This window comes from Fistularia commersonii, chromosome 30 (genome assembly GCF_037954325.1).
Source record: "Fistularia commersonii isolate RoL2024-O1a breed Wild chromosome 30, RoL_Fcom_v1.0, whole genome shotgun sequence".
Lineage (NCBI taxonomy): Eukaryota > Metazoa > Chordata > Actinopteri > Syngnathiformes > Fistulariidae > Fistularia > Fistularia commersonii.
Window position 1 is genome coordinate 3689571 of NC_141313.1, and position 25108 is coordinate 3714678.

General features: G+C 43.5%; 1 protein-coding gene across 1 annotated transcript; it reads right to left on the bottom strand.

The window, feature by feature from the left end:
* Positions 1-898: 898 nt before the first annotated feature.
* Positions 899-25019, bottom strand: dennd3a (DENN/MADD domain containing 3a). The gene is made up of 30 exons (XM_086178384.1): positions 24652-25019; positions 21110-21205; positions 20559-20717; positions 20205-20340; positions 19021-19136; positions 18794-18924; positions 18600-18711; positions 18397-18516; positions 18235-18333; positions 18018-18137; positions 16981-17096; positions 16721-16876; positions 16527-16623; positions 15763-15866; positions 14505-14710; positions 14276-14435; positions 14027-14183; positions 12023-12245; positions 10058-10137; positions 8892-9071; positions 8642-8812; positions 8101-8230; positions 7728-7835; positions 5879-5976; positions 4001-4155; positions 3740-3806; positions 3583-3655; positions 3336-3454; positions 3103-3240; positions 899-2112 (listed from the first exon to the last, which is right to left on the bottom strand). The coding sequence occupies exons 2-30, from the start codon at positions 21188-21190 to the stop codon at positions 1918-1920; spliced, it is 3807 nt and encodes a 1268-aa protein (XP_086034510.1). The 5' UTR covers positions 21191-21205; positions 24652-25019; the 3' UTR covers positions 899-1917.
* Between the last annotated feature and the right edge of the window lie 89 nt (positions 25020-25108).

Here is a 25108-nt window from a genome sequence, read left to right on the forward strand (position 1 = left end):
TGCAAGAGGAATGCTTGAGGGCTGACTGGGCTGACTTTTCTAACCTCTAATCCTCACGGCGGCCTGTCTATCACAGAGGGGAAGCAAGAGTTTCCAGGACTGCATGAGTCACAACGTTGTTCATTTATCTACCGTTGTTGTTTTGAAAATTCATCCGACTTTGGCTTTTCGAAACAGCTGTTAGTGATAGACAGCGCCCTCTAGTGGTAAGATAGAGTAAGTGCACGTCCTTGCACATGTGGCCAAGCTCAACCGCATATCTTAAATCTCCACTAACAAATGAACTCCATAATATTGTAAAACATCAATCTATTTACATAAAGTAATGCCTCCTACTGGTTTAACACCCTTTCAGAGATGTTCTGCAGAGGACATTTCCTCAAACTTTCCACTTTAAGCAGGCACTTTCCTGCAAAGCAACACCTGAACTACCCTGCAACGCAAACAGGTGACGACAACACAGGTGCGTCAAACAAGTACTAAAAGGACACCATTGCCAACAAAAGCGAGCCTTGTCGTTTTTAATGATAGACTCCTGCGAGGTGTCTGTGAAATATTACGAGGGCCCTGCAAAAGAAAGGAGTCCAGCAATTTAATTTGACACGGCTGGCTAATATCCGGACTTCTCTCATCCACAAACGTTAATGTTTGGACATCAAAACAACTCAACCTCCGCCACCGCTGATGGGAAAAGAAAGGCGATGTTTACGTAACTTCCGAGACTAAAAAGAATATTATGGTTTTGAGGTTTTGCAGGCTGTTCTGAGGATGGAAGGATGCGGCGGCGCAGACAGCGTGAAGCGATTCAAATCCCGATGAGGGAACTGGATGTGTGAAGCTGAGCAACTGGGAGGATACTGAGAGATGAAAAGAAAGTTAGGGACAAAATACACACTTTGCACATTATTGGTTTAATAGTAAAAATAGTAAAAATCTTGTTAGCAGTCTGTTATTTCAATATAAAGTCTGATAAAATAGTTTTTCTAAACACTCAATGATAAACTTCGATTACAATGAGGAATATGAATCTTCTCGCTCCACACGTTTCATAAATACGTCAATGTTTTATTGCATACATTTTAACTTCATAAAGCTTAAAAATAAAGGCATTCCTTCATCTTATCTTTAGATTTCTAGAGTCCTCTCGTCCTCCTGGAGTCGGAGAGGCTGTGAGATATTGAAATAAAGTTTATATAAAGTGATTTCAGTCTGTGCTTTTCCCGCTTGGTTACTTCTCAGCGAGTGTTAGCAATAACACAATATAAAGGATGAAGATTAAAAACAGATATAAATAGATTTAAAAAAAAAAAAAAAACACTGCTGGCACCTCTGAGAACATATGACGTGTAACATTCAAGCAGGTAATAGAAACATTCACACATCTGGCTGATTCAGAGTTTCCAATGAACCTCCTGCATGCTTTTGGATAGTGGGAATAAACCCACGCAGACACGGGGAGAACTCAGAAAAGCACAGATACTTAATGAATATATATATAAAAATGCAAAAACTATTGCCCTTCAAATGCCTGTAAATATAGACAAAAATGCTCCTTTGAGGAAATAAATAGAGTATATGTATAATAACGAGGTCATCTCATTCTAGTTGCTGCAGAGCCAGGTTTTCCACGGGAGTCTTTCAGTCACTCTCGGCACGGACGGTTCGCATTCAGGGGAATACGGTTTCAGGCAAATTTGAGAAAAAAAGAAATTAAAAAAGTAAATCTACTGGCGTGCCTTCAACTCACTGCCGGTTGGAAAATTCAAATGGCGGATAAAATTCCCAGAAAAACAAATCATACACGTCGGTTTCCATGTTTCCTTCATATCTTAGCATTATTAGCTCCAAGCTAATACAGAACAGGAAGATCCAGATACAGTTTCGCCGGTTGCGTCCCGAAATGCTCCGTTTCCGTCCCTACTCCACCTTCCAGATGGCGATCTTCCCATCTTGTTTGGCGGCGCCGCTGAGGACGTAGCGATCCTCCGCCGAGCAAAGCGCCAGCACCTTGTCGTTGTGTCCGTGGAGTTCTTTCAGGACCTGACGGGTCTCCGTATCCAGGATATACACCTTCCCTTTGGTGGAGCTGCGGCCGGAGGCGCCCACCCACACCTGAGAGAAGAGACATGGCCACCGTTGTTGGAATTAAAATCTAATTATAAGTAATTACATTTGAAATTTGCACATAGTGATTGCTAGACGGATGCTGGAGTTTGCACCGCCAGGCAGAAGGTCGACAGGAAGACCAAAGAGAAGATTTATAGACGTAGTGAGACATCGATAAGAAGGCATCGAGATGGCAGTTTAGGAAACTCAAGGTATAAACAAGCAGATTGAAAAATAGTTTTTACCCCAGAGCCGTCATCATGCTGGAACCTCACATACAGGACAGTGCAAATAAACCCTTTTTTCCACTTTTTTTACTTTTTTCTTTCTACATATTCATCGATTTATTCTTCACATTCGTTAAAGATATGTATATTTTTTAATATTTCTGATCTTTTATTTTTTTCTGTCTTATATCTCCAACCCAGAGATCCTCCAATCGCTGTGCTGTTATGCTGTATCCTGCTTTTTAAGGTTGTTTTTGTCTGTTTTTGATTCCCCTGAGCCTGACAGCTACTATCTCTGAATTTTACTGCACTCCATGAAATAACAATAAAAGTCTTGAATTCTTGGAAAGAGGATATGAAGTTAGTTGACGTGAGAGAGGAAGATACAGAGAATAGGGTTAGATCAGGAGTGGCCAGTTATTTTGATACAAGGTATCAAGTAAATTGAATAAAATGAAAATTCTAATTTAAATGTTTTGGCATTTTATTTCAATTTTAAAATCATTCATGATCATATAAATGTACGGACAAAATGTTGTATGTAATCATCCATACAAAATTAAACAAATAAGGAGTTTGTACATTCAATATTGATGGAAAATACTTAAATATTAAAATATTTAAAGAAAATTTGGCAGGCCAGATGAAAAAGAGAAACAGGTCAGTAAAATGCCTTGGTCTGGGTTGGATGGAGAAGTTGATTTGTTGTGGCGACCCCTGAAGGGAAAAGTGTGTGTGTGTGTGTGTGTGTGAGCACAGATTGCATCACCTGGTTTTTCACTTTAATCATACAATGGCATCCGGTGCAGTCCTGCAGCGCCAGTCGCTGGAGCGGTTTGCCCGTGTCCTGGGTGTCCCACACACACACCTCTCTGGAGTCCGTGCACACACTCCACAGCTCCTCCCTCTGTGACACACAAACACACACATAAATTAAAAGATAAAAACGGCCTGAGATGTGAACGTCATAGCCCTGCGGAGAAGACGAAGCGCGTCCGTCACCTCGGGCAGGAGCAGCATGGAGCAGAAAGCGGCGGCGGCGGCTCCCCTTTGCTCCGGCAGGTTGGTGCGATGTTTCAGCAGGCCGTTCCTCCACACCTCCATGATGCTGTCCCTGGAGCCTGGAGACCGGGAGGACACACCGTCTCAACACAAAGACCTGGATGATCATCCGTCATACTGTCTTATGCATATTATATTATATATCATAATCTATAATATTTTGCATATTCACGATCACGAAACCTACAGCACCACAGTGTCCCGTTGCAGGAGTGGATGGAAAGCAGGCGGTCACAGGACAGGCGGAAGCTCCTCTTCGCCTGAGTGGGTCGACAGGTTCAAAAGGTTGAAAAATGAAAAATATGATAGGAAGGCGTTCCCCATCCCCGGTTGCGAGAGCTGACCTGCAGCGTTGACACGTCCCACGCCATGACGGCTCCCTCAGCGCTGCAGGAGTACGCCACCTTCTGGCTAAAGAAGCAAAACACACCCGAAAAAAAACAAAACCAACATAAAGAAGCTGTAATTCAAAGTCTTACCAAATGCTGTTAAGCACTTGGAATAATGCACGTATACTATGTTTAAATGCTCTTCTACACTTCTGCTGTAGCTGGTTGCTATGGTAACCTGGACGAAACGCCACAGGACCCTTTCGAGACGCTTACTTGAGTTTGTCGAGGTCCAGCGCCAGCCCTGTCACCTCCGACCTGTGCTCCGTCAGCTGCCTGTTACACACCATGGCCACCTTGCTGATGATGTAGATGACGGAGTCCTCGGAGCCCATCCAGACCTGGTCCTTGTCGACCGCCAGCATGCAATTCTGAGCGAACGGGAAGAGTTTACATTTCGGGAGAGGAGGACGGCCTCGGACAGCCTCCAGGACGGCGTTTTTGGTTTGCTGCCGGTGGATAATCTACCTTCAGCTTTTCTTTTTTTCATACATACAAGAAGGACTCAAATAGAAATGGAGTATTTTGCTGAAAAGTAACCTTCAATCCCCAATATTTTTTTTTTTGTTTGGTTCAGAAATGTAATTCCATTTTCTTGCAGGTGTTCATTGATTGAAAAAAAATGCAACACATATTTTATATATACATGGCATAAAAGCAAAAAAAAAAAAAAAAAAACATTATATGCCAATTTCTGCAGTTGTGCGCTTCAAGGGGCCATGATCTCCATTAACGTTCTTTTTCTAAAATTATAATACGTCAAGGTTTGATGGGACCTTTTCCACACAGGATGTTGCATCACTGCTTCTATTACATTTTTAGAAATGTCCCACTCAGATCAAATTTCAGATTTCCCTGTTTTGTGCTTTTTTTTTTTTTTTTTTTTTTTTTTTTTTTAAAGTATCAAAGCGTTGCTCTTTCAGGACATCATTTACATGAAAACAGCATCATATAATATTTAAAAAAAAAAAAAAACTATCTATGTTCGGTTTCAACACAAGTGCATAAAATCAAGTTGGCGAGCTTTATTTTGGCCTTTGGTTCATTTGGATCCGATGCCACTTGATGACGCACTTTACCTTCTTTAAAAGTGATTTTGAATTATATAAAAACACTTTAAATCTTATGGAAAAATCCCAAAACCAAAAAATATACTGATTTATGAATAATACTCCCCATTAAGCTGTAAATAAGAGTCTTTTTAAACATCATTAATGTCCGATTGAATTCAGCCATGTTTGTTTGTTTACATGCTTTGTTAGTTTATACTTTGTGAGTTCAATAAAGGTTGAAAAAAAATAAAAATTAAAAAAAACTTGACTCACTTACTAAATGCAACCACTAGGGGACGTGAGTGAACCGGCACAACCAGTCACAGGAACCCGTTAGTGAACACATGATCTTACCGCCGAATTCAAAACTCATATCAAAACTATTAAAGTCACATCTCCAGTTTTTCAGCTGAATTGCTCAGTTCTTAAATAATTTGTAAGAGTTTTAAACCACAATGGTTGGACTTTAAGAGCCTATATTAACGCGTTGTGCAAGAGTACGGCCTGAAGTGTTTAATATATCACCAATACACAGCCAGTCTGCAAATACCATAAACACACACACACACGCACACGCACACATATAGATAAGTTATTTCATGTGACTGGGACCTGGACTCCAGGTCAGCAAAACAGCACAGTCCCCAACTCTTAACTCGATTTACCTCAGAACGAATCAGTGCCGTTTTTTTACCGATTGAGCTCTGACAGTCCCTTTGCACAGGAGGTTATTTTTGTTTTTTTTTTTTTTTCTTTTTTTTTTTTTTTTTTTTTATGAAGGCATGCAGAAATACTGTATCCTGCACCGGAACGTGAGGCCTGCAGATAAGAACACACGGGAGCAAAAAGAAGCCAAACCTGAGGAAAAGGGTGTTATCTGTATCTGATGTGTGTGGCATGCATGTGTGTTTTTCTTTTTCTGTATCTGCGGATTCAGACCAACAGTGGGAAAGTGAGCTCAGAAACGTCAACAACTCCCAGACAACATCGCGCGCGTGTGTGTGTGTGTGTGTGTGTGTGTGTGTGTGTGTGAGTGTTTTACCAGTCTTGCATTCCCGACGTGACAAGTGTGTGTTAGAGACCAGCTGGAGGCATCAAAGATCATCACCTTCCCACCGCTCACGGCCACCCACAACTGACCTGAAACACACCAAAACACACACACACACACACACACATGCACAAACACGCACACACACACAGGATCAATTATTTCACAATAATCGCAACCAAAGAAAGCGTGTGTTTACTCTTCGAGGAGGTCAAACAGGAAATGTAAATAACACTATGCCGGGAAAATCACCGATTTAAAAGATATAACATCGTCAGCCTGAACAATATCTCGGGAATGTGCCCTCCGACTCCACCCGAGCTTCGCCCAACGGTCAGATTTCCTGTTACAAGAGGAGAAGGTCAGCAGGGAGAATGATGGAAGGTAGAAAGAGCGGAGCGGGAGGGAGAGAAAGAGGCGGGGGTTTGTCTGGCCTTTAGCCAGCGATTCAATTCAGTGACCTATATTCAAACCGAGGGGGAGCGAGGAGACGTAACGGCTGAGAGACGGGAGGATCTGAATAGCCGGAGTTGTTCTTTTGAGTTGGAGAGCGACTGAAAAGGCTGGCTCTGTGTATGAAAGTCAAGTATGACTGTAGAAGTGTGTAAAAGCAGGGGTGTGGGGTGTAAGTGTGCCCAGATGTCCGCTGAAGGACGTGGATTCGTTTTGTTTATTCTTCTGAACGCTTTTTACGTGGGGTTCGGGGGAAAGGTCGCTTCGAGAAAACTCGGCTCGTTCAAAGATAAGGCGGGTTAAAATAGTGTGCGCGTTCTCTTTTTTTTTTTTTTTTTTTATAGCTGATACCATCCTTCTGGTAAATCGCATTGCAAGGTGGTGTTTAGCGCTTTGGCCTCACAGCACGAAGGAACTTCTGCGTGGGTTTCCTCCCACAGTCCAAAAACAGGCAGCAGGTTAACGGGGAAAATATTGGGGAAAAATTGCCCTGAATCCGAAATGGTTCGGCCCAGAATAACTGACGTGATCCCTCTCGAGTTCTTCTTATCCATCCGGATCCTCGCCGTGGCAGGAATTCCTCCAGATCAGATGTAGAAAGTGCTCACTCTCTTAAACACAGCAAAACAGAGCGGGATTTCCCTTGGTTTGCCTAAATGCTAAGATGCTGAATGCCAAGAACCTCAAGGAAATGTGTCTTTCCAGGAGAAGATCACCCATACGCTCAGTGGGTTTGCTTTACATCATATGAACATAGACGTATGCACAAAAACATTCAGGATGGATGACTAGCAGACACACAAAATTTGAGATTTGTCACAAACTGTGGGAAAACCCTTCCACAGTCCAATAACGTGCAATTGGAAAAAAATTGGGAAAATTTGCCCTGAATGGTTGTCTATCTGCGATTCCTGCCTGCCGCCCAATGACAGCTGGGATAGATGCCAGCATCCCCGATGGATGAATGGATGGACGGATGGATGGATGGATGGATGGATGGATGGATGGATGGTGGCACGATGTGCAGCTCATGCACTTCCGGTCACGGCCACCAGGGGATTTTCGTTAACCCCATGGCTCCACGTGACCTGCGCTTGTTTGAAGCGAAGATTACCAAAAAAGACTAATCCCTTCATGGTATAAACACGTCAGAATCATGCTTTAATTCCCTAAAATCTCCTTCGCGCTTTCTATCATTTTCAAACAAAACATCTCGGACACTTTGCCTCCTTGGTGATGAGCATTGACGACTAAAAAAATATACCGGAATCTGACACGGACTCGGTTTTCTGGATGAGGAAGCAGCGGTGATGACAGAGGACACCTGTGTGTGAGTGAATTTGTGGGGGGAGAAAAAAAAAATGGATTTGTGCCACTGGCGTGTTACCTGGTGTGTACAGAAGCACGTCCACCGCTTGAGGCGCCGTGAGCTCCAGCGACGGGTTGATTTTGTGCTTCAGCGTTTCCGCCGTTGTCTTGGGAACCATCATGGGGACTGAAAAACATAAACCACTATTGAGAGACCGATTCATACGGACGGCCTCGGCGCCAAGAGGTTTCCAATACGTCTACACAGATCTCTGCAAGCTTTACGTCCGGGCTCCTCCCGCCTATCTGGAAATCTCATCCTTGAAAAAGGCAGCCGTGGTGTTTCCTTACTCAAGGGTGTGATGCAATTGTTCACTGTGTGTTGAAGGCGGAGCAGCACTCTTGCATGCATGTGTGTGTGTGTGTGTGTGTGTGAGTGTGTCAATTCTTACCTTCCATTTTGATGCGGTCAAAATGAGCCAGCTTGGAGGCAGAGTAGATGGCTTTGCTGCTCTGTAGGCTGCCCACGACCGCATCCATTAACAGGGCGTTTGTCAAGGCCTGCTGCATGTACTGGGGGTCCTGGAGGGGGCAGAGAACCATTTTTCAGCATTTAAAATAAAAAAATATACAGTTTGTGTGGAAGAGATCAAATCATGGGTCTATCAGCTGTGGACCGACGGGAAAAGTAATCATGCAAAATCTGCTAGCATGCAAACGCAAAGGTGTAAAAAAAAAAAAAAGACAATAAATGTTGCCGTTTGATCGACGAAATCAATCATCTCCGTCTCCGCCGCGACAACAGGAAGACGAAAAAAAGAGAAGTCGATTATGGATTACAGAAGTAACGGGAATGCAGACGTGAGAATGAAAGTCGGCGATTTCAATGTCATCGTTTCAGAAAATGTTTATCTGAGCGTGTGCACGCTTCTGCCCGTGAAAGGTCACGGAGGTCAAACATACACACACTCGCTCGCATTGCATTCGTTTTACCTTGTGCTGATCGGCCATGATGCGACCGGCCCACATCTCTTTGACCATCAGGTTCCAGAGCTCCGTCTCCGTTTTTAAATTGGCCTCGAAGGCCTCCTTCCGCCCGTGAACACGCAGCTTCAGGCTGGGGATGCGCAGGAGCAGGAAGGGAGCGGAGGACACCTTCACTTCCTGGAGGAGAAGGTTAGGATTACCCTTTGCTAGCGACTCTTTGGCGAGGTTGACCGTGAGGGTTTTCCTGCTGCCCGACCTCCAGGTCCCGATACTGCGCCACCTCCACGTATCCCGGCCGTCCGTCCGTCAACAGGAAAAGCCGCCGCTGAGTCATGGCGATCTTTCCGACGCCGCGGCTCGTTTTGACCGAGGAGGAGAGCTTGAAGACGCACTCTCCGGGTTCCATGTGCTCCAGCACCGACGCGGGCAAGCACACCTGAGGAGACATGTGTGTGAAAACACACATTTCTAACAGAATTTTTTTTTTTTTTTTTTTTAATTTATTAATTGTTTTGATTATTCTGACACCCGGTTAGGGGGCGGAGTTTCGCCTCGACTGGACACCTGTCAATCAACATAGAGCGACATGCACACCTACAGGGAACCCGGGCAGGAGAACAGAAAGAATTACAAAGCTTCTGACTGCAGTTTCCTGGAGATGCATGAGGATTTTTGAGATAGAACCCCCCCCAAGCCAAAACGTCTTTGAATATCTTCTCGATCTGATGGTTCGGCCCAAAATAACTGACATGTTTCCTCTCGAGTTCTTCTTATCCATCCGGATTATCGCCCTGGTGGGAATTCCTCCAAAATCGGATGCAGAAACTGCACACCGTTTCTTAAATACAGCAAAACAAAGCAGGATTTCCCTATTTCATTATTTTGACTGGCCGGCCGCATTTCTTGTTTAATTTTTATGCACAGGCCAAGAAATGAAAATTGCAGGTTGAATATTTACATTTTTTGGCATTTTATTTCAACTTTAAAATCATGAATGATCATATAAATGTGCCGGCATTATTTTGTATGTGATCATCCATATAAAATGAAACAAAAGGAAAAAATAAGGAGTTTCTAAATTCAATATTTATTGAAAATACTTATTAAAATATTCAAAGAAAATAGTTTTGCGGGCCTTAAACGCCCGGGTCTGCTTTAGATAATGATATGAAAAAAACATAAAGGATGGATGGCAAACGGACGCACAGAATTGAACATTTTAGATTTGTCACAAACTGTGGGAAAATGCCTGTTGTGATTACGCTGACACACACACACACACACACACACACACACACACACACACACACACACTATCCAGCTGTTTGTTGTGGCTCGGCTGCATCAGTAAACAGAATTCTTTTCAGCAGATTTGTGTGAGCGTTACAAAAGATGCTCATGGAGAAACATTCAACCACCCACCTCCTGCGCTTCCGCCTCAGTCTCCTTCCAGATTGTGTAGAAAACTCTAAACAGCTCTGGGCCGACCTGCTTCTGATGACCTACAACACACACACACACACACACACATGCTTTTAAGAATATCTAATAAACAATAATTTCATTTAATGGATAACAACGCGTGTACAATATTCCACTTTGTGTCTATAAATGGCCAACGAATAGAATGGGATCATGCAAATCCTGGATACGTGAGTTTAAGTTTATTTCAACCAATGGGACGTTATGAAGATTTTATCAGTGATTCATATGTTTGAATCAAAATAGAGATCAGAATCAGCCAAATTGGCAGTCACACGTTAAACATCACCATATGAAGGATTCTACAAAACAACTGGAGTGGTACTCGTGACGTGCGTGGAAAGAAAATCACTTTTTTTTTGAGTTCCGAGGAAATCATTAACTCGAGGTGCTAAATGTTTGCCAGGAAGATGTTTGCACAGGCAGCGGAAGCCCACATGCTTGGGATTTTTGTGAGGAAGGTTAGAAGAAAAAAAATTGAGAATGCAGGTTTGGCCTTCTTTGCAGCACTGCATCGATGTCCATCGTTTGTTTCACCGATTCCTGCCGAAAGGAAGGTTTCGATTGTGTTTTGGCAAAAATGACCACTTTAAATATGAATTTTTTAAGATACGAATCAAAATTCCTATCTCTTGTATGGCATAATGTTGTATATTTGTGCTGACTTTGTGTTTTTTTTTTTTTATAATCATCATGCACGTCATAATGCACGTGGTGACCCAAGACAGAAGATGCTTTCTTTGGAAATCAAGCGCAAAATAATAGCGAAAAACCAACGTGGCGTACATGTGACCGATATTGCACGTGAATATAATCGCAATCTGTCCACGATAAGTGTTTTGGGGGTGGGATTGGAACAAATTAATTTTTTTTCTGTTATTTTAAATGGGGAAAATTCATTTAAGCTAAAAAAATAAAAACATTAAAATAAAAAAAATCAACATACGAACCCATTTCTGGAACTAATTAAATTCATATGTTAAGGGACCACTTAGTTCCTAATTCAGGGTTTCTGCTGGTATCAGCTAATCAAATTTAATCCTTTTTAATGCCCTTTTTTAACACCCCTTTATACATATTTAATTCCCATGTCCAACTGCAGATTTATTGATCATAATGTCCTTTATTTGCATCTGAAATAGATTTTGCACGGTAGCAAATATGTAATACGACCCTCTGAGTGACAATGAAGCAAAAGAAGCACATGGAATTAACTTTGTGTACGATTATTAGTGCGCATTTCTTAGCTTGTTTCCTTTTTGCGCCGACTCTGACGTTTTTAATTTTAAGGCTTTTGTCCTTGTAGCTCCTGGACGAGGTGATTATTTCATCATTTCAGCTTCCTCTGCAAGTTTGCCAGCTTCCCTCTGAACACACACACACACCTCATGCTTTTTTTTTTGTAACTCCTCACTTCCTCCTATTCTGATATTCTGATCGAAATTACTAAATGTTTATATAACAAAATTACAAAACAACAACGCTTTGTCCACATCAAGTGTATTTAATTTTTTCCTTTTTTGCTTTCATCTTTGTGGTTTTTCTAGAAATAAGAAAAGATCGTTTCAACAATGTCACTACATATTTTTTCATTAAAAAAATCATTAAGTTTTCAAATTTTGAAGCAAAAAATACATTGCAAATACACTTTTTCATTTTTTCCTCGCCGTTTTTTTTTTTTTTTAAAACCCACCGTATAAAACCCCCGGATGCATATAAGAAAAACACGCAGGCTGTACAATCAGAAAGATTCAATTTCAGGCAGGGGGCCACAAAATATTGTTCCGAGGGCAGCGAGTCTGCCACCCCTGCTCTAGACATTGAATTTAATGCTATTTAATTAAATTTCCAGCAAAAAACCCTGTAAAATACTGCACCGCAAGCAGGCCTTTTCGAAGTACTTACCGACAGTGAGGGCGTCAAACAGTCTCTGGATGGTCCCCTGCTCTTTGACGATGCCCGATTCTTGGACACATTTCACAAATTCCTCCGGCTGCATGTATGTTTTCGGCAGCTTGAAGCGTTTTACGGTGCCCTCTTCCATCCCTTTGCCGTGCCGTGCGCGTTCCCGTTCCTGGTCTTGCTTGACTCGACTGATGAGGCGTTTGAGCTCCGGTCGTCTGTCGGCCTGTCATTTATAGGACGACAGGGTGAGATTTCGACGAGGACGACGACAACAATAACTGGTCCTTCTGCCACTAGGAGGGTCTCTATTATATTTTTACCAAATCTTGACCCCCGCATAGCAACGATTTCAGAGAATCCGACCACCAAGTCAGATCTCTACCCTACCTGTGGCCCCTGGAGAGCCAAACATTCAGTTAGCGAACTTCCCTTCTTGGGAAACCATCTTTGAATGTCGATCCAACCCCATTCTTTCTTTAAAAATAGGCTTAAAACCTTCTTTTTTGAGAAAGTTTATAGTTAGCATTAGGCTAAGGCAGGGGGCGGCAACCCGCGGCTCCCTCTGGCGTTTGAAAATAATCGAGTATTTAATTAAAATGTATATTTATTTTAGTTGGTTCATTTTTAAAATGTAAATTTCAATTTGAAGATTATGCAGATCTTGTAACATGAAAATAAAATGTGTTGGATTATTTTTGTCGCTCTTAATAAACGACTGCACACGCCAGTAAAAGGATGACAGCACAGAGAGAGGACGCCATTTTTGGTTTGCTGCCGGTGGGTCATTTAAGTTCGGCATTTTTATCATAAATACAAGAAGGACGTAAATAGACATTGATTATTTTTCTTAAAAGTAACCTTCAACCAAACGTCTTTTTCTTCCGAGCTCAAAATGTTTTGTTGCATGCATGCAGAAATGTAATTTCGCTTTCTCTGCAGTTATTCATTGCAACACATTTTGTTTCTATATTCAAAGCGTTTATTGCCTTATGCACAGAGTAGAAACATGTTTCTCTGGACAGTGAAATTCCTAATTTGCTGTCCACAGTGCATTTAGATACATAGCATAAAGGCAAAAAAAAAAAAAAAAAACGTTATACGCTATGTTCATTCATTTTAAATCTCAAAAGGGTTGTGTGGCTCCCGTTGTCTTCTTCACTGTGGGGAAACGGCTCCAAATAGCTCCACCATAAGTATACTAAGGGGTATCCCATAATGCACTTTTCTCGTTCCTCCCACTGTCCCTATCCTGTCTGCATTCAAGTACCCGACACCCGTGCAGGATAATAATCTCATATTTTCTCCCGAGTCCTTGAGCTTCCTCAATTTGTAGGTTCCCGGGAGGTCTGGCTTGATCAGCTGGTCTCACCAGGCGTTCTTTCTTTTAAGAATATCAGAGGTTTTATTGCATCATCTCAGCTATTACCGTGTAACTGTTAGCGCTGCTGCTATTTGGAGGAAGAGATCATGCGTCCCTGTCTTGTTCCTAGCATGCCAGTCAAGTATTCCTCTTCACTTTGGAGTTTCGCGGAGATTCTCCCAGAAACCATCTGAAGGACGCTCTGTGCGGTCCGCAACCAAACCATTTTCTTAGCAACTCGCGGTGTGAAATCCCAATTTCCCCTCACCCCCGAAAAAAAACATAAACAGTTTGACAGCCTTGAGCTTGACCTTTACCCTCCACTTGGCCAAAAAAGGAAAAGAATAATACTCAATGCGTCGTTTGAATTCTCTACCTGCATGAAGCCGTCTTTTTCGACTTTACATCGAACCTGGACTGGAACGCCTCATACATATTTGGGGTTGTGTACTTTAAAAGCGAGCACGTGGCCCTGTTTGAACTTTGTCATCTTGAGTCGACGGGTGGAAACCCGTTCGAACGCGAGTAAAATCTTGCCGCCACAAGGCTAGCATTGCTACCGCTACGTGGTGCACAAACGGCAATATTGAAGAATGGGGTATCTTTAGCATTCACGTTAGCCTGGCGGGTAAAGAGAAAATGACCTGCGCGCGTTCGGCCTCCATCAGCGAGTCCACCAGCGATTTCACCATTTGCAAAGGGAAGATGTCGGAGTCGGTCTTGTAAAGGCTCTGGAAGTCATCCAGCGCGTCCAGGCGCCTGTTGGACACGGTGTTGACAAGCCCACGCAGGTAGTGGTACCTAGAGGGCGGGTGGGAAGTCGGGATTCCAGAATCAACAAAATTCATAACCGATGGTATCGATATGCTCTTTTTGCACTTCTCTCCGCGTACCTGGCCAGCAGAGCGGATTCTTCGGGCGGGGTGGCGGTGATGGCTCGGCCCAGGGAGGCGAGCATGTCGGAGTAATAGTTCTGAACGTACTGGTAGGCTAAAGGGGGAGGGAAGTCCGGGAGTCGGAAAACCTTCACCGCTTTCTGAGGCGACTTCAGGCCTGGAATGAAACGCAGGGTTTTAAAAAGAAACCGTCGACCCTCCACGTAATCCGCTCGGCGGCACCCACCGATATCGGGCGTCAGCTTCCTGAGGGACGCCGGCCTGTTGGGGCTGATGGCGAACATGGAGTCGGCGGTGGTTTGCTCCAGGTTGGGCATGCTGGCCCCCAGCCTCTTATTCAGCCTGTTCTCCGGGCTGCCGTAGCTGCTGTAGCCGTTCCTGGAGAGCTCGAACATGTGAGGCCGGCGCGGTGATTCTGTCATTGCGCGATTCCTGCGGGAAAAGAAGAGCGGGAGCTCATCCGTTACTTATTCGGCTTATCCTGCACACAGGAGACGCCGGGTCCGGCTGACACTGAGCGAGAAAGGGTCGGCCGTCAATCGCACCTGCGGATCGGGAGGCCGTGCAAGCTGCAGGCAGAAATCAGCCACGTGCAAGGTATTTGTCAATATTGCGCAACTTTAAGCACCACCACCTGCCGGGAGGTTTGAAGCTGGAGGACACAACTTATCACAAAACAAATATTTTAGACTTGAACTGAGTGAGCTGGCCTGGCCGGACATGCTCTGTCACAAAACCCCGCTCTGGATCCGTAAAGAAAACCTCAGCTAGCTGTACCGCGGGACTTGGGAATACAGAATACCCTTATTTTTCGCAGGGGTTACGTTCCAAAAACAACCCGTGATAGGCAAAATCCGTGAAGCAGAAACCTTTATTTTTTTTTACAATTATGATACAATTAATGCAGTCATTAATCCACAGAGCTAATGCAGACTCCATCCTTACCACGGTCTTGTTGCAGACAGTTGCAACCTTTTTTGCATCCTTATTAAAACTTATTGCTGCTGTCTGCCTTATGTTTTTTTCTTCCTTCTTTATGGAACGAACGGAAGATTCATTAATTCCGTAATGCCAACCTACAGCCGCATAGCTTTTACCTTCCCTTAGCATGTCCAGAAGTTTAACTTTATCTGCGATAGATAGCATCTTCCGCTGCCTTTTGGGCCCTGCAAGGTGCTTTTGTCGGTCCAGAGCGTTTCGTCGACATCATGGGTTTTTGAGAAACTCGAAATTGCAAGAGAATTTGCACGTACGTGATGTAAATTTGCCAAGCTGTTTTATGTACGTGTACATATTAAACTCCAACGTTATTGACGCACAGGTAGAGAAGAAGCGGAGTGACTTTTTAGCCAATCAGAATGCAGAACACAATGCACGATGCAAATCCGTGAAGTAGCGAAACCGTGAAAAGTAAACCCCGTTATAGCGAGGGATCACTGTAACTCAACAGCCGCCCACAATCATGGCATTATTCATGCGCATACCTGTATGCATGGTTACGCGTGTTCTGCTCCATGCGGCTGAAGCCGTCCTGTTTCCTGTTGAGCCTGTCTCGCAGGAACGAGTGGAAGATATGTGTGTCTAAAACCTAGGGAAAGCCACAACACAGAACAGCCCGGGTGTTGAGTATGAGTGAACACCAGTGACGTGCGCTGAGGTTCATGGCTGATTTTTACCGTAGCTTGCTATTGCTAATTCTATTATTCTGTAGGCGAGTATTAAGAAGGATCCCATCTCACCAGTGCCCCCTACCGCGAGGCACCGTAACTGCGTGCCTCACTTAATGTCTCTTCGCAGTCGTTTTTTTGCTCAGCACAATAAACACGTTACAGATGTTGACGAAAACATTATACGCATTGGCTAAACTATGGAAATTTAGTTCATATATTAAAAGTGTTTGAAAATTTTAGTGGCATACACAGAGACAGCAATACAGCACAGTTAGCAGAATCATAGTCATCGCACGTCTCTTTTTCATATTTGAACGGTGAATGTGATTTTTTTTCAGCGATTTTGGAAAAAACAAATTAAAAATAGTTAAGTTAAAATAACTTTATAGCACAAATCACTTAATAAATATAACCATTTAATTTATTTTTTTTTATTTTACTTTTTTTTCTTTGCAGGATGACTGGTGAGGCCCGGCCTCCCCTGCCTCTAGTGACTGCACGTCACTGGTGAACACACACACACTTGATGTAGGTCTGTGTGTGTGTGTGTGTGTGTGTGTGTGTGTGTTTACAGGTACCTTCTTGTAGAAGGACTGGTCCGCTGGCTCCCTGGTCCTCAGAAATTCCTCACTGTTGAAAACTCTGTGTTCATAGTTTAGAAAGTCCTGGACTCCTCTGAGAGTGTAAGAATAACCAAAAAGCGAAGGATGTTGCAATACTGACCACTTTGTTTGGAGAATGAAAATACACACACACACACACTCAGCCCAACCTGAAGATATTGACCACGAGCTCCAGGCAGATGTTCTGTATCTGAGCGTTCAGTCGCCTCTGCCAATCTCTGCGTTGGCATCGCAGGGCGTTGGCGTCGGTGCTGGCCCCGAGGTGACACAGCTCCAGGTCGTAGTGGAGCTGGAGACACTCGGCTCTGGGGAGAGCGGCGGTACGTTTATAATCGCAGTGTCACTTCAATGTAATTCAAACTGCAGTGCCGAACAACTGGTTTTGCGTATTCAGGGAAATTGACGCCACCGTGAAATGAAACACTCCGCCGCAGCCGGGGGAACGACCGGCAGGTCGACGCTTTCGGACCACGACCACTGAATGCTGCCGTCGTCGACGTTCACCAAGATCAGGTCCTCCGTCTCCTGAGCGAAAACACAAGCACATTCAAGCGGGGTGCCGGGACGGCGCCGTGCCGAGCCGACCCCCACAGACCGACGCTCTCGGTGACACTGAGGAAAACATTGTTTGGCTCAGTCTTACGACGCGGTTTATTCAGCGCGGAGAAAATAAAGCCGGTGGCTTGAAGCGCACTGGTCAGCTCTTTCGTCGCTCTCCGGGCCAATCGGGGGCAGAATGAAAGATCGTACGAGTCGAGTTGATCAAAATCAGTATGGCGATAAATCATCTGTTGGGTCTTGCTCAAAGGGCATTGCGCAAAATATAAATCTTTCTCCCTGGGAATGTTTTATCTGTGATCATATATCAAATTTCTTGCGTGCTGCAGGCAGGATTTAGAGCCGCCTAGTTTGGTGATCAAAGTATTATTTTTCACTGGCATTTGTGAAACAAATTTTCATAACGGGGGCGGGACACAATTCTTACTTGATTTTTATGCACGGGCCAACTAGGTATCATATAAAGTAAACAAAATAAAAATTGCAATCTAAATATTTACATTTTTTTTTGTTTTATATTATTTCAACATTAAAATCATTAATGATCATATAAATGTACCAAGATTATTTTGTATGTAATCATCCATACAAAATGAAACAAAGGGAAAAAAATAAGGAGTTTCTAAATTCAATATTGATTGAAAATACTTGTTAAAATTTTGCAAAAATTGTTTTGCGAGCTGGATGTGGCCCGCAGGCCGTAAAATGCCCGGGTCAGAGCTATAACAAGAGAGATTGCTTAGTCGGCCTCTGGTTCTAACGAGAAACAACCACTTGGATATAAAAGAAACCCGAAGGCAAGACGTTTCACGGCGTTCTGTGTTTGGATCCCGATTGATGAAGGTTTAAGGATGGAATGCGTGACAGACAATGAGAGGCTGTACTCACTGCAGCAACCTCTTCAAAGTGACTGATGTGGCAGCCCATGAGAAAGGCAGTGGGAGCCATGAGGAAGTCCAGCATTCCTCTCGCCAGAACAGGAACGTAGGGCTGCTGCCAGCAGAGGGGCTGATCCAGACGGGGGGGGAAAAAATAAAAAATAAAATCCAAAACGGTTGGTTTCGCTTTGTTTTAAAAAAATATTTCAATGATACCCGATACGCACCTGCAGATACAGCAACAGACTCTCGGCGACCAGGGTGAGTCGGGCCCAGTCGGAGGAGAAGAAGACGAGCCTCTGCTCTTGGAGGAGGCAGGACAACACCTTTAGAAAGAAGAGACACGCTGCTTAAATGCGCTCCTTTCGCCGATGGTTAAATGTCCGCACCTGAAGCAGCGTGGTGTGGGTGAAGCAGAGCAAAGGCAGGTGAAGGTCGACGTCAATGACGGGGCTGTCCTGATCCTCCTTGGCAGGAAGGACCACTTGCAGAGGACGGAGGCTGAAGGACTGGCGAACAAACGGGGAGAAACGTTTTTTTAGAATCTGGAGGGACAGAGCGAGGACGGGGAGACGAGCGAGCGGCTTCTGACCACGTGCAGCTGTCCAGGAGGGGGCAGAGGGACGAGGGACAGCTTCGCCGAAAACTCCTTCATCATTTCCTCAAAGTCAGCTTGTCTGGACGGGCGCAGCTGAGCCAGGAGACTGAGAACCCGGGCAGAGAACATTCAACCTCAAGACGTCCGCTTTCCCAGTGCGTCGCCGAGCCGACGTAATAGGTTTTTACCAGGACAAGCAGTCTTTCAAGGCATTGTAGTACGGGAACTTGGAGATGACGCACACGGCGAAGGGTGAAAAAAGACGGGATCTTGACGAATTCCATCTGTGGCCGTTCGGCAGGGCGCCTTCCAAGCAGGACTGAGAGGATTCGCGAGCCAATAATCAAGCGAATGTTTCAATTTGCAAGACAATCGTTCAGTGTGTGTGTGTGTGTGTGTTTGTGTGTGTCCGGACCTGCACAGATCTGTGGTACTGGGCAACAACTCCGTGGGTGCGGTTCCCGAACAGATCGGTAAAAACCAGGAAGTGATAGCTGTCCTCTCGGTGTTCGCTGGCCAACTGAAGACCACCTGATCGGCATAAATTGGAAAAACGCCACAGGCCTGTTACTGGGCTGTGCACGTTCGGCACAGTTTAATACATAGCCAGACAATGAGCAAGGTTTGTACCATAATTTCCAGATTATAAGCTGTTGCTTTTGCACATGATGCGGCTGATTTATTCATTTTTTTGGGCTAACGAGCTTCAAAACATTTAGCCTCATTGCATCGGACCAATCAAATAACTGTGAAATTCTGAGGCTGTTCAATTCTGACATTGAAGAAGATGACTTTACTGGTTTCAGTGCGCAGGAGGAAGACAAAGACAGAGATCAGCTGGCCAGTGCGGCTTATATTCATGTACAATCAATAGTCCGGAAATTACAGTATATATATATATATATATCTACATAAAAGATATTTATATGAGCAAGAGGGAGACCAAGATATCAATCAGCTAGAGTAGGACAAAGCAGGGATATAAAATGGATGGATGGATTTTTTCTAATGTTATTATTACCATTAATATATTATATAACAATTATTATTATTATTATTATTATTATATATTATTTTTAGATATTTTTATATATTATATATTATTATTAATCTTTTTCAACAGCCTAATGGAGGCACAGTTCAGAAAGAAAGTGGATGTTACCATTATGTATTCAATTAAAACTTGAAAAAAATATATCTCATGTTACAACGTGGACACCTGCGGCTTATAGACAAATGCGGCCTAAATATGTACACATATATTTATTTTCTTATTTTTAGCTGGTGCGGCTTGTATTCAGATGCGCTCTACAGTACAAAAATTACAGTAATTACAGGTGGAAATTACTCTCATGGTAATGAGAATTAAGAATCTGGATATCACATTTAGTGCTCTTGTGGATTCCATCATTTGATATACATTAACAACATGATACAGCGCAAAACTAAATATAACATAGCGATCTGTCGAAAAAAGGCATTAGCAAGTAGGAATACACGAGAACACTAGGTGTGTATTTTGAAATAAAATATGAACAAAGCAAAGCAGCTGAGAGTAAACAACTAGGGACAGAGGGTGTGAATGGATGAACGTATTACCGGGGAAGCATAGCTGCGGTAGGGCGATGAGGTCCAGATCCTTGGGTACGCTGATGTCCTCTGTGGCCGGAGACGCCTCGGCGCGACCGGCCGTCTCTCCGTTCTGCTGCGCGTCCGCGGCGCGATCTCGTCTCTTCTGCAAACGACAACGTTCCCGTTGGCCACATTGGCATCTCAAGACACACACCCCTGAAATGTCCTCTAAAGCTACAAGTGAACAAAGCAGCCGTTCGATCGGCTCTCGCGCACAACCTCGTCTGCAGCGACGACCAAAACCTGAGGTAAAAGTGTTTCCCAAAGCGCAAACTGCACGATTTGCATGTATAACAGTTGAAAATAAATCGTGCATCATACCTTTTTAATGAAGCTTCTCCTCCTCTGCACGCGGCTGAACGCCGGGCCAATCGCCTGATTGGAATTGGTCTCCTTGGAGACGAAGGGCGGGATGTGGACCTGAAGGACCTCGGCTTCCAGCAGAGGAAGTTCGGCTGGCTTACCTTGCGGGGGAAGATGCTTAAAAAAAAAAAAAAGAAATTAAGATAACATTAGAAAAGATCAACTTGACAGTAGCTTAACAGTTATAGTGTCAATAATATGAATAGAAATATAAATAGAGAGACAAGTAGAAGATAGCAGAATACATCCACAAATAAATAGACAGCAGAGAGAACAACAACAACAAAAACAAGGATAAGAATGGACAACAGAATGGGAAAAAAAAAGACAAACAAAACATCAACAACAACAACAGGGATAGGAACACAAACAGTGTCAATCGCATTGAAGAAATTAAACAAAAATAAGCAGGACGCGAATGGACTTAGCCCAAAAAGGATATAAATTGAGGAAAGGGTTAAATAATATTCTAGAAACCATAGGAGAGCAGCACGTGTGTGCGTACATACGTGGAATATATCCCGGAGTTTATCGCCGGACGCTCCGACCACCACACAGGCCTCCAACAGTCCAGACGGGAGCTCTGCCATGACGTCAAACGCACCCTGCGAGAAAACATTCATCAACTGACACACATTTACGGAGTCCCAGTTACAATGACATGGATGAATACGGTCCAAAAACATGCAGGAGGTTCTTGGAGACACGAAATTGCCCAGATTAGAGGATGATGGTTGCATGTGTCTTTATAACATTTCAATCAGGGGTTGAGTGATTGTATGTCTATGTATCAGCGGTATCCAACGCCCGGGCCGCAGACCGATACCGGTCCGTGGGTCGCTTGGTACAGGGCCGCACGGAAAGAATGAATAACTTTATTATTTCTTATCCGAGTCCGAACAATATTTCAGTTTGAAAAATGACCGAATTCTCTCTGTTACATCCGTCTATGACTCACGTCGAGATGCTTGTTTCGGTCACGTGTTACACGAACGCTAATGTTAAAAACACAAGCAAGCAAAATGAGTAAAAAAAACGGAAAGTTTCTTTGCAAAGGGGAAAAGGCCCAGTAGGGAGACAGAGGAAGAGCCTTTGACCGTGAAGAAAAAGAAAGCTGCATTTAACAGACAATATACCAGGAGACCTACTTCAGAATATGGATTTATCGCGACAGGCGATTCCCACGCACCAAGCCCGCTCTGCAGAGACACAAACTCGGGGCTCTCATTGATTTAGCATTATGGTGAGTTGTATTTTTCATGTACTTTATATTTGTTTCCTGGTGTATCTTATTTTGAAGGCATGTTTCAGCGTAACTATAGTGACCAGAGAGCATTGTATATGTTGTTGGTGCATGTCAAGAGGACGCCGCTTATAAAGTTGCATACAAGCTCACAGTGGATTCACATTTATTATGATATTTACAAAATACCACAATTTTTGTCTTGGTCGTATCATTTTATTTTGTTGTATTTGTCCGCCACGCCTCAAAGGCCGGTTTGTGAAGATATTGTCTGACATTAAACAAGTCCAAAAAAAGTTTACGTCTTAAGACCTGTGAGTGGGAGCATGAACAGTTGGATGTCCAGCGCTTCTGACTGCAGGATAAGCGGTACAAATAATAAAAGAATGAATGATGAATGAGTGTTTGCATGAACAGGCTGGTCTCTTCTCTATTCTCACTTCAATTTCAGCTAAATGTGGTTTAATTTCCTATGGAATCGATTTTGAGGTAATTTTACAGTTAGCTGTAATGCAGGTAACTAGTTTCCATATTTCCTTTAATTTAGATCAAATGAAAAATTTTACAGTAAAGTTTTACCCAGAAAACACAATTATGAACATTACTCATGAAATATCGCAATATGTGATTCTGCCACCCAATGCTTATTATTTTATTTTTCTTCAGCTTCTTCACTCTGTTGCTATCGGGAAGGAGACTGCAGAGTCTCTTTCACACCCACACACTATGACCTCTGAGCCACACACACACACACACACACACACACACACACATGCATTCCAAGCTCTGCCCCCCATCGACTGACCCACTCACACACACACACACACACACACACACACACACACACACATTGGACTGTCATCAAGTGCCTGCCATAAGAGCTTTTTCATGGACTCACTCACACATTCACTTAAATGCAAAAAAAAAAAATGCTATCACTTTTCTTTTTTTCATGCAACTACACCTTAGTGCTACTGTCACTTTAAAAACAAATCAAAAGAAAATTGCAGTTTAACTATAACTATGTCAGCATAACTCATCTTTGTTTTCTGCTCTAAATTATTTAATATTTTTTTGTACTTTTGCAAATTGGGTCTTAGAGTGATGCTACTTCAATGCTCTGTATGTGTGAACGTATGGCAGTATTTAGCATAAAGTTGACTTTGACCTGACATTTTAAATGACATTACATTGTGACCATGCTACACACATACATACACACACACTGTAATTTCATGTGAATTTGCATTTTTTATTATCAATCAGGCAACTCACCAGCCTGTGGTCTGGTACATTTGTGTGTGTGTGTATCCAATGTTCAGACAGATGCGCCGCCTAAACATCTGACTTGCATTAGTTGCAGCTAAAGGCAAATGTTTGCACACACACACACACACCATTTCAACTCTATGTCTCAACCTCTCCCAAGTCTGAAGTCTTTCACCTCCCTCCCCCTCCTTCAGCGCTCTCTCTCTTTTTCTTTCTTCGCTCTCAGTCTGGCGTCCAGCTGAGTCACGGAAACACACACTGATGTCATTTGTTCCCAGAGAAGCCACAGTCCTGTAAAAGTATTTGTGTGTGTGTGTGTGTTGGTGTTAAAAAACAAAAAAACAGGTGGTGAAAAACCATTCGATCTTTGTAGATTTCACACACATGTGAACTAACTTGACGAGTATGTATGTATATATTATATGTGTGTGTGTGCTAGCGAGGGAAGGGATAGCCCATAGGTGACATTATAAGCGGCGTTTGGGCTATTTCATGATCCAACGCAACAAAAAAAACTTTGCTGGCATTGTTTTCTGAGCTGCACTGGCGAGAGAATTCAGCGAGGAGAGTTAAGACATTGTGTCACGATGAAAGCAATTTTTGGGGCGTTCTGCTGAGCACGCTTCTAGGCCCACCGGCTGTTCAGACCTCCAGTTATCCTTTCCAGAAAACCATGACGCATGAGACGGTATTTTAATTTGTTTTGCTTTTTTTCCCCAAGGAGAAAACAACGATTGAAATGGTGTCGGGCAGAGCAGTCGGCTCGGACAGCATTGTTGACATTCTCGACGCTACCTGCAGTCCATGAAGGGGTGGGGTGAGAATCACAGCTGATCTCATGCTGATGTTTTTTTTTCCGGTGTTTGGATAAACAAGGCTGAGAATATTAGTAAAGAAAGCCAACCTTTGTGTGCAGGAGCAGGTGTTATCGGTGAATGTCTGGTGATAAATTACTTCTGTTTGATATGCTTTAATTAACCGAGCTTGCAAAGCAGCCTGTGAGTGCAAACTCATGCAAAATCTAATTTTAAATACATTTTTGGTCAATTCTCCCCAGAGGCGTGGTCGGTATTGACCTCCAAACACCTCCACGGCCGCCGGGTCGCAGGGATGGAACTGTTGCGTTCACGGTCCCTCGAAGCGGTCGGAGATATTCGGGCTCCCAGTCCGACCCGGACCCCGGAAAGGGGGTCGGTTAAAACTGGTTCACACGAGTAACTTAACGGGCACTAGATAGCGGTTTGGAGGAATTACGAGCAGGGGGGATGACACTCATGTGGCCCGAATTTCTTTATTTTAGTTTTTTTTATGGGTGGGAAAGAGATTTCACAATCACAGCATGGAGACTTTGAACGCGGCATCGCACTTTTTTTTTTTTTTTCAAAAAACCCACATTTTTAAAGCAATAAAGGCTTACTATGAAGATTTTTTTTCTCAGTGTCTCTCTTTCTATTCCTCTTTTGAAAGTAAATCACAGCAGCAACGGAAAAATCACGGAAATACTACGGCAACACTTGAATCGACGCAGAAAAACTTTACCTTTATTTTGTTCGTGTCATTTCCACGCTGCTGCGTGGCGGTGGGTGGGGGGCTGTCGGTGGCCCCTGGAGGGCCGGTTGCGATGGGAAAAGTCCGAGGTGATCCGGACGGAGGTGTTTGCCGGCCGTTTCTGTCAAAACCGAGGAGCCGCGGCGCCACGTTGAATGTGTCTTCCTGCAGCGGGTTTTTCAAAATAAAAGTGAAATCGCCGCGGAACGGTGGCTCGGTGGTGCCACCCACTGCTTCTCTGAGTGGAAATGAAAAAAAAAAAAAACAAACCAGAATGAATGCAGGTTACGTATGAATACAAATCAAATCACCTAAAATGAAAAGTGACTTCAATAGAAAGACTGTCCGATCATGGAACTCTCCCCTGACGTCACCGGGTTAACTAAAATCAAGTGGAGTCCAAAGAGAAATGGGGCTTGGTATTTTTTTTTAGTATGTCTTTAATATT

Coding starts and splice junctions, on each gene's coding strand:
- dennd3a (XM_086178384.1), bottom strand. CDS start 21,190: ATGGCAGAGCTCCCGTCTGGACTGTTGGAGGCCTGTGTGGTGGTCGGA. Junction 20,718..21,109: donor AACTCCGGGATATATTCCAC/GTATGTACGCAC, acceptor TTTTTTTTTAAG/CATCTTCCCCCGCAAGGTAA. Junction 9,072..10,057: donor CTGAGGCGGAAGCGCAGGAG/GTGGGTGGTTGA, acceptor ATGTCTCCTCAG/GTGTGCTTGCCCGCGTCGGT.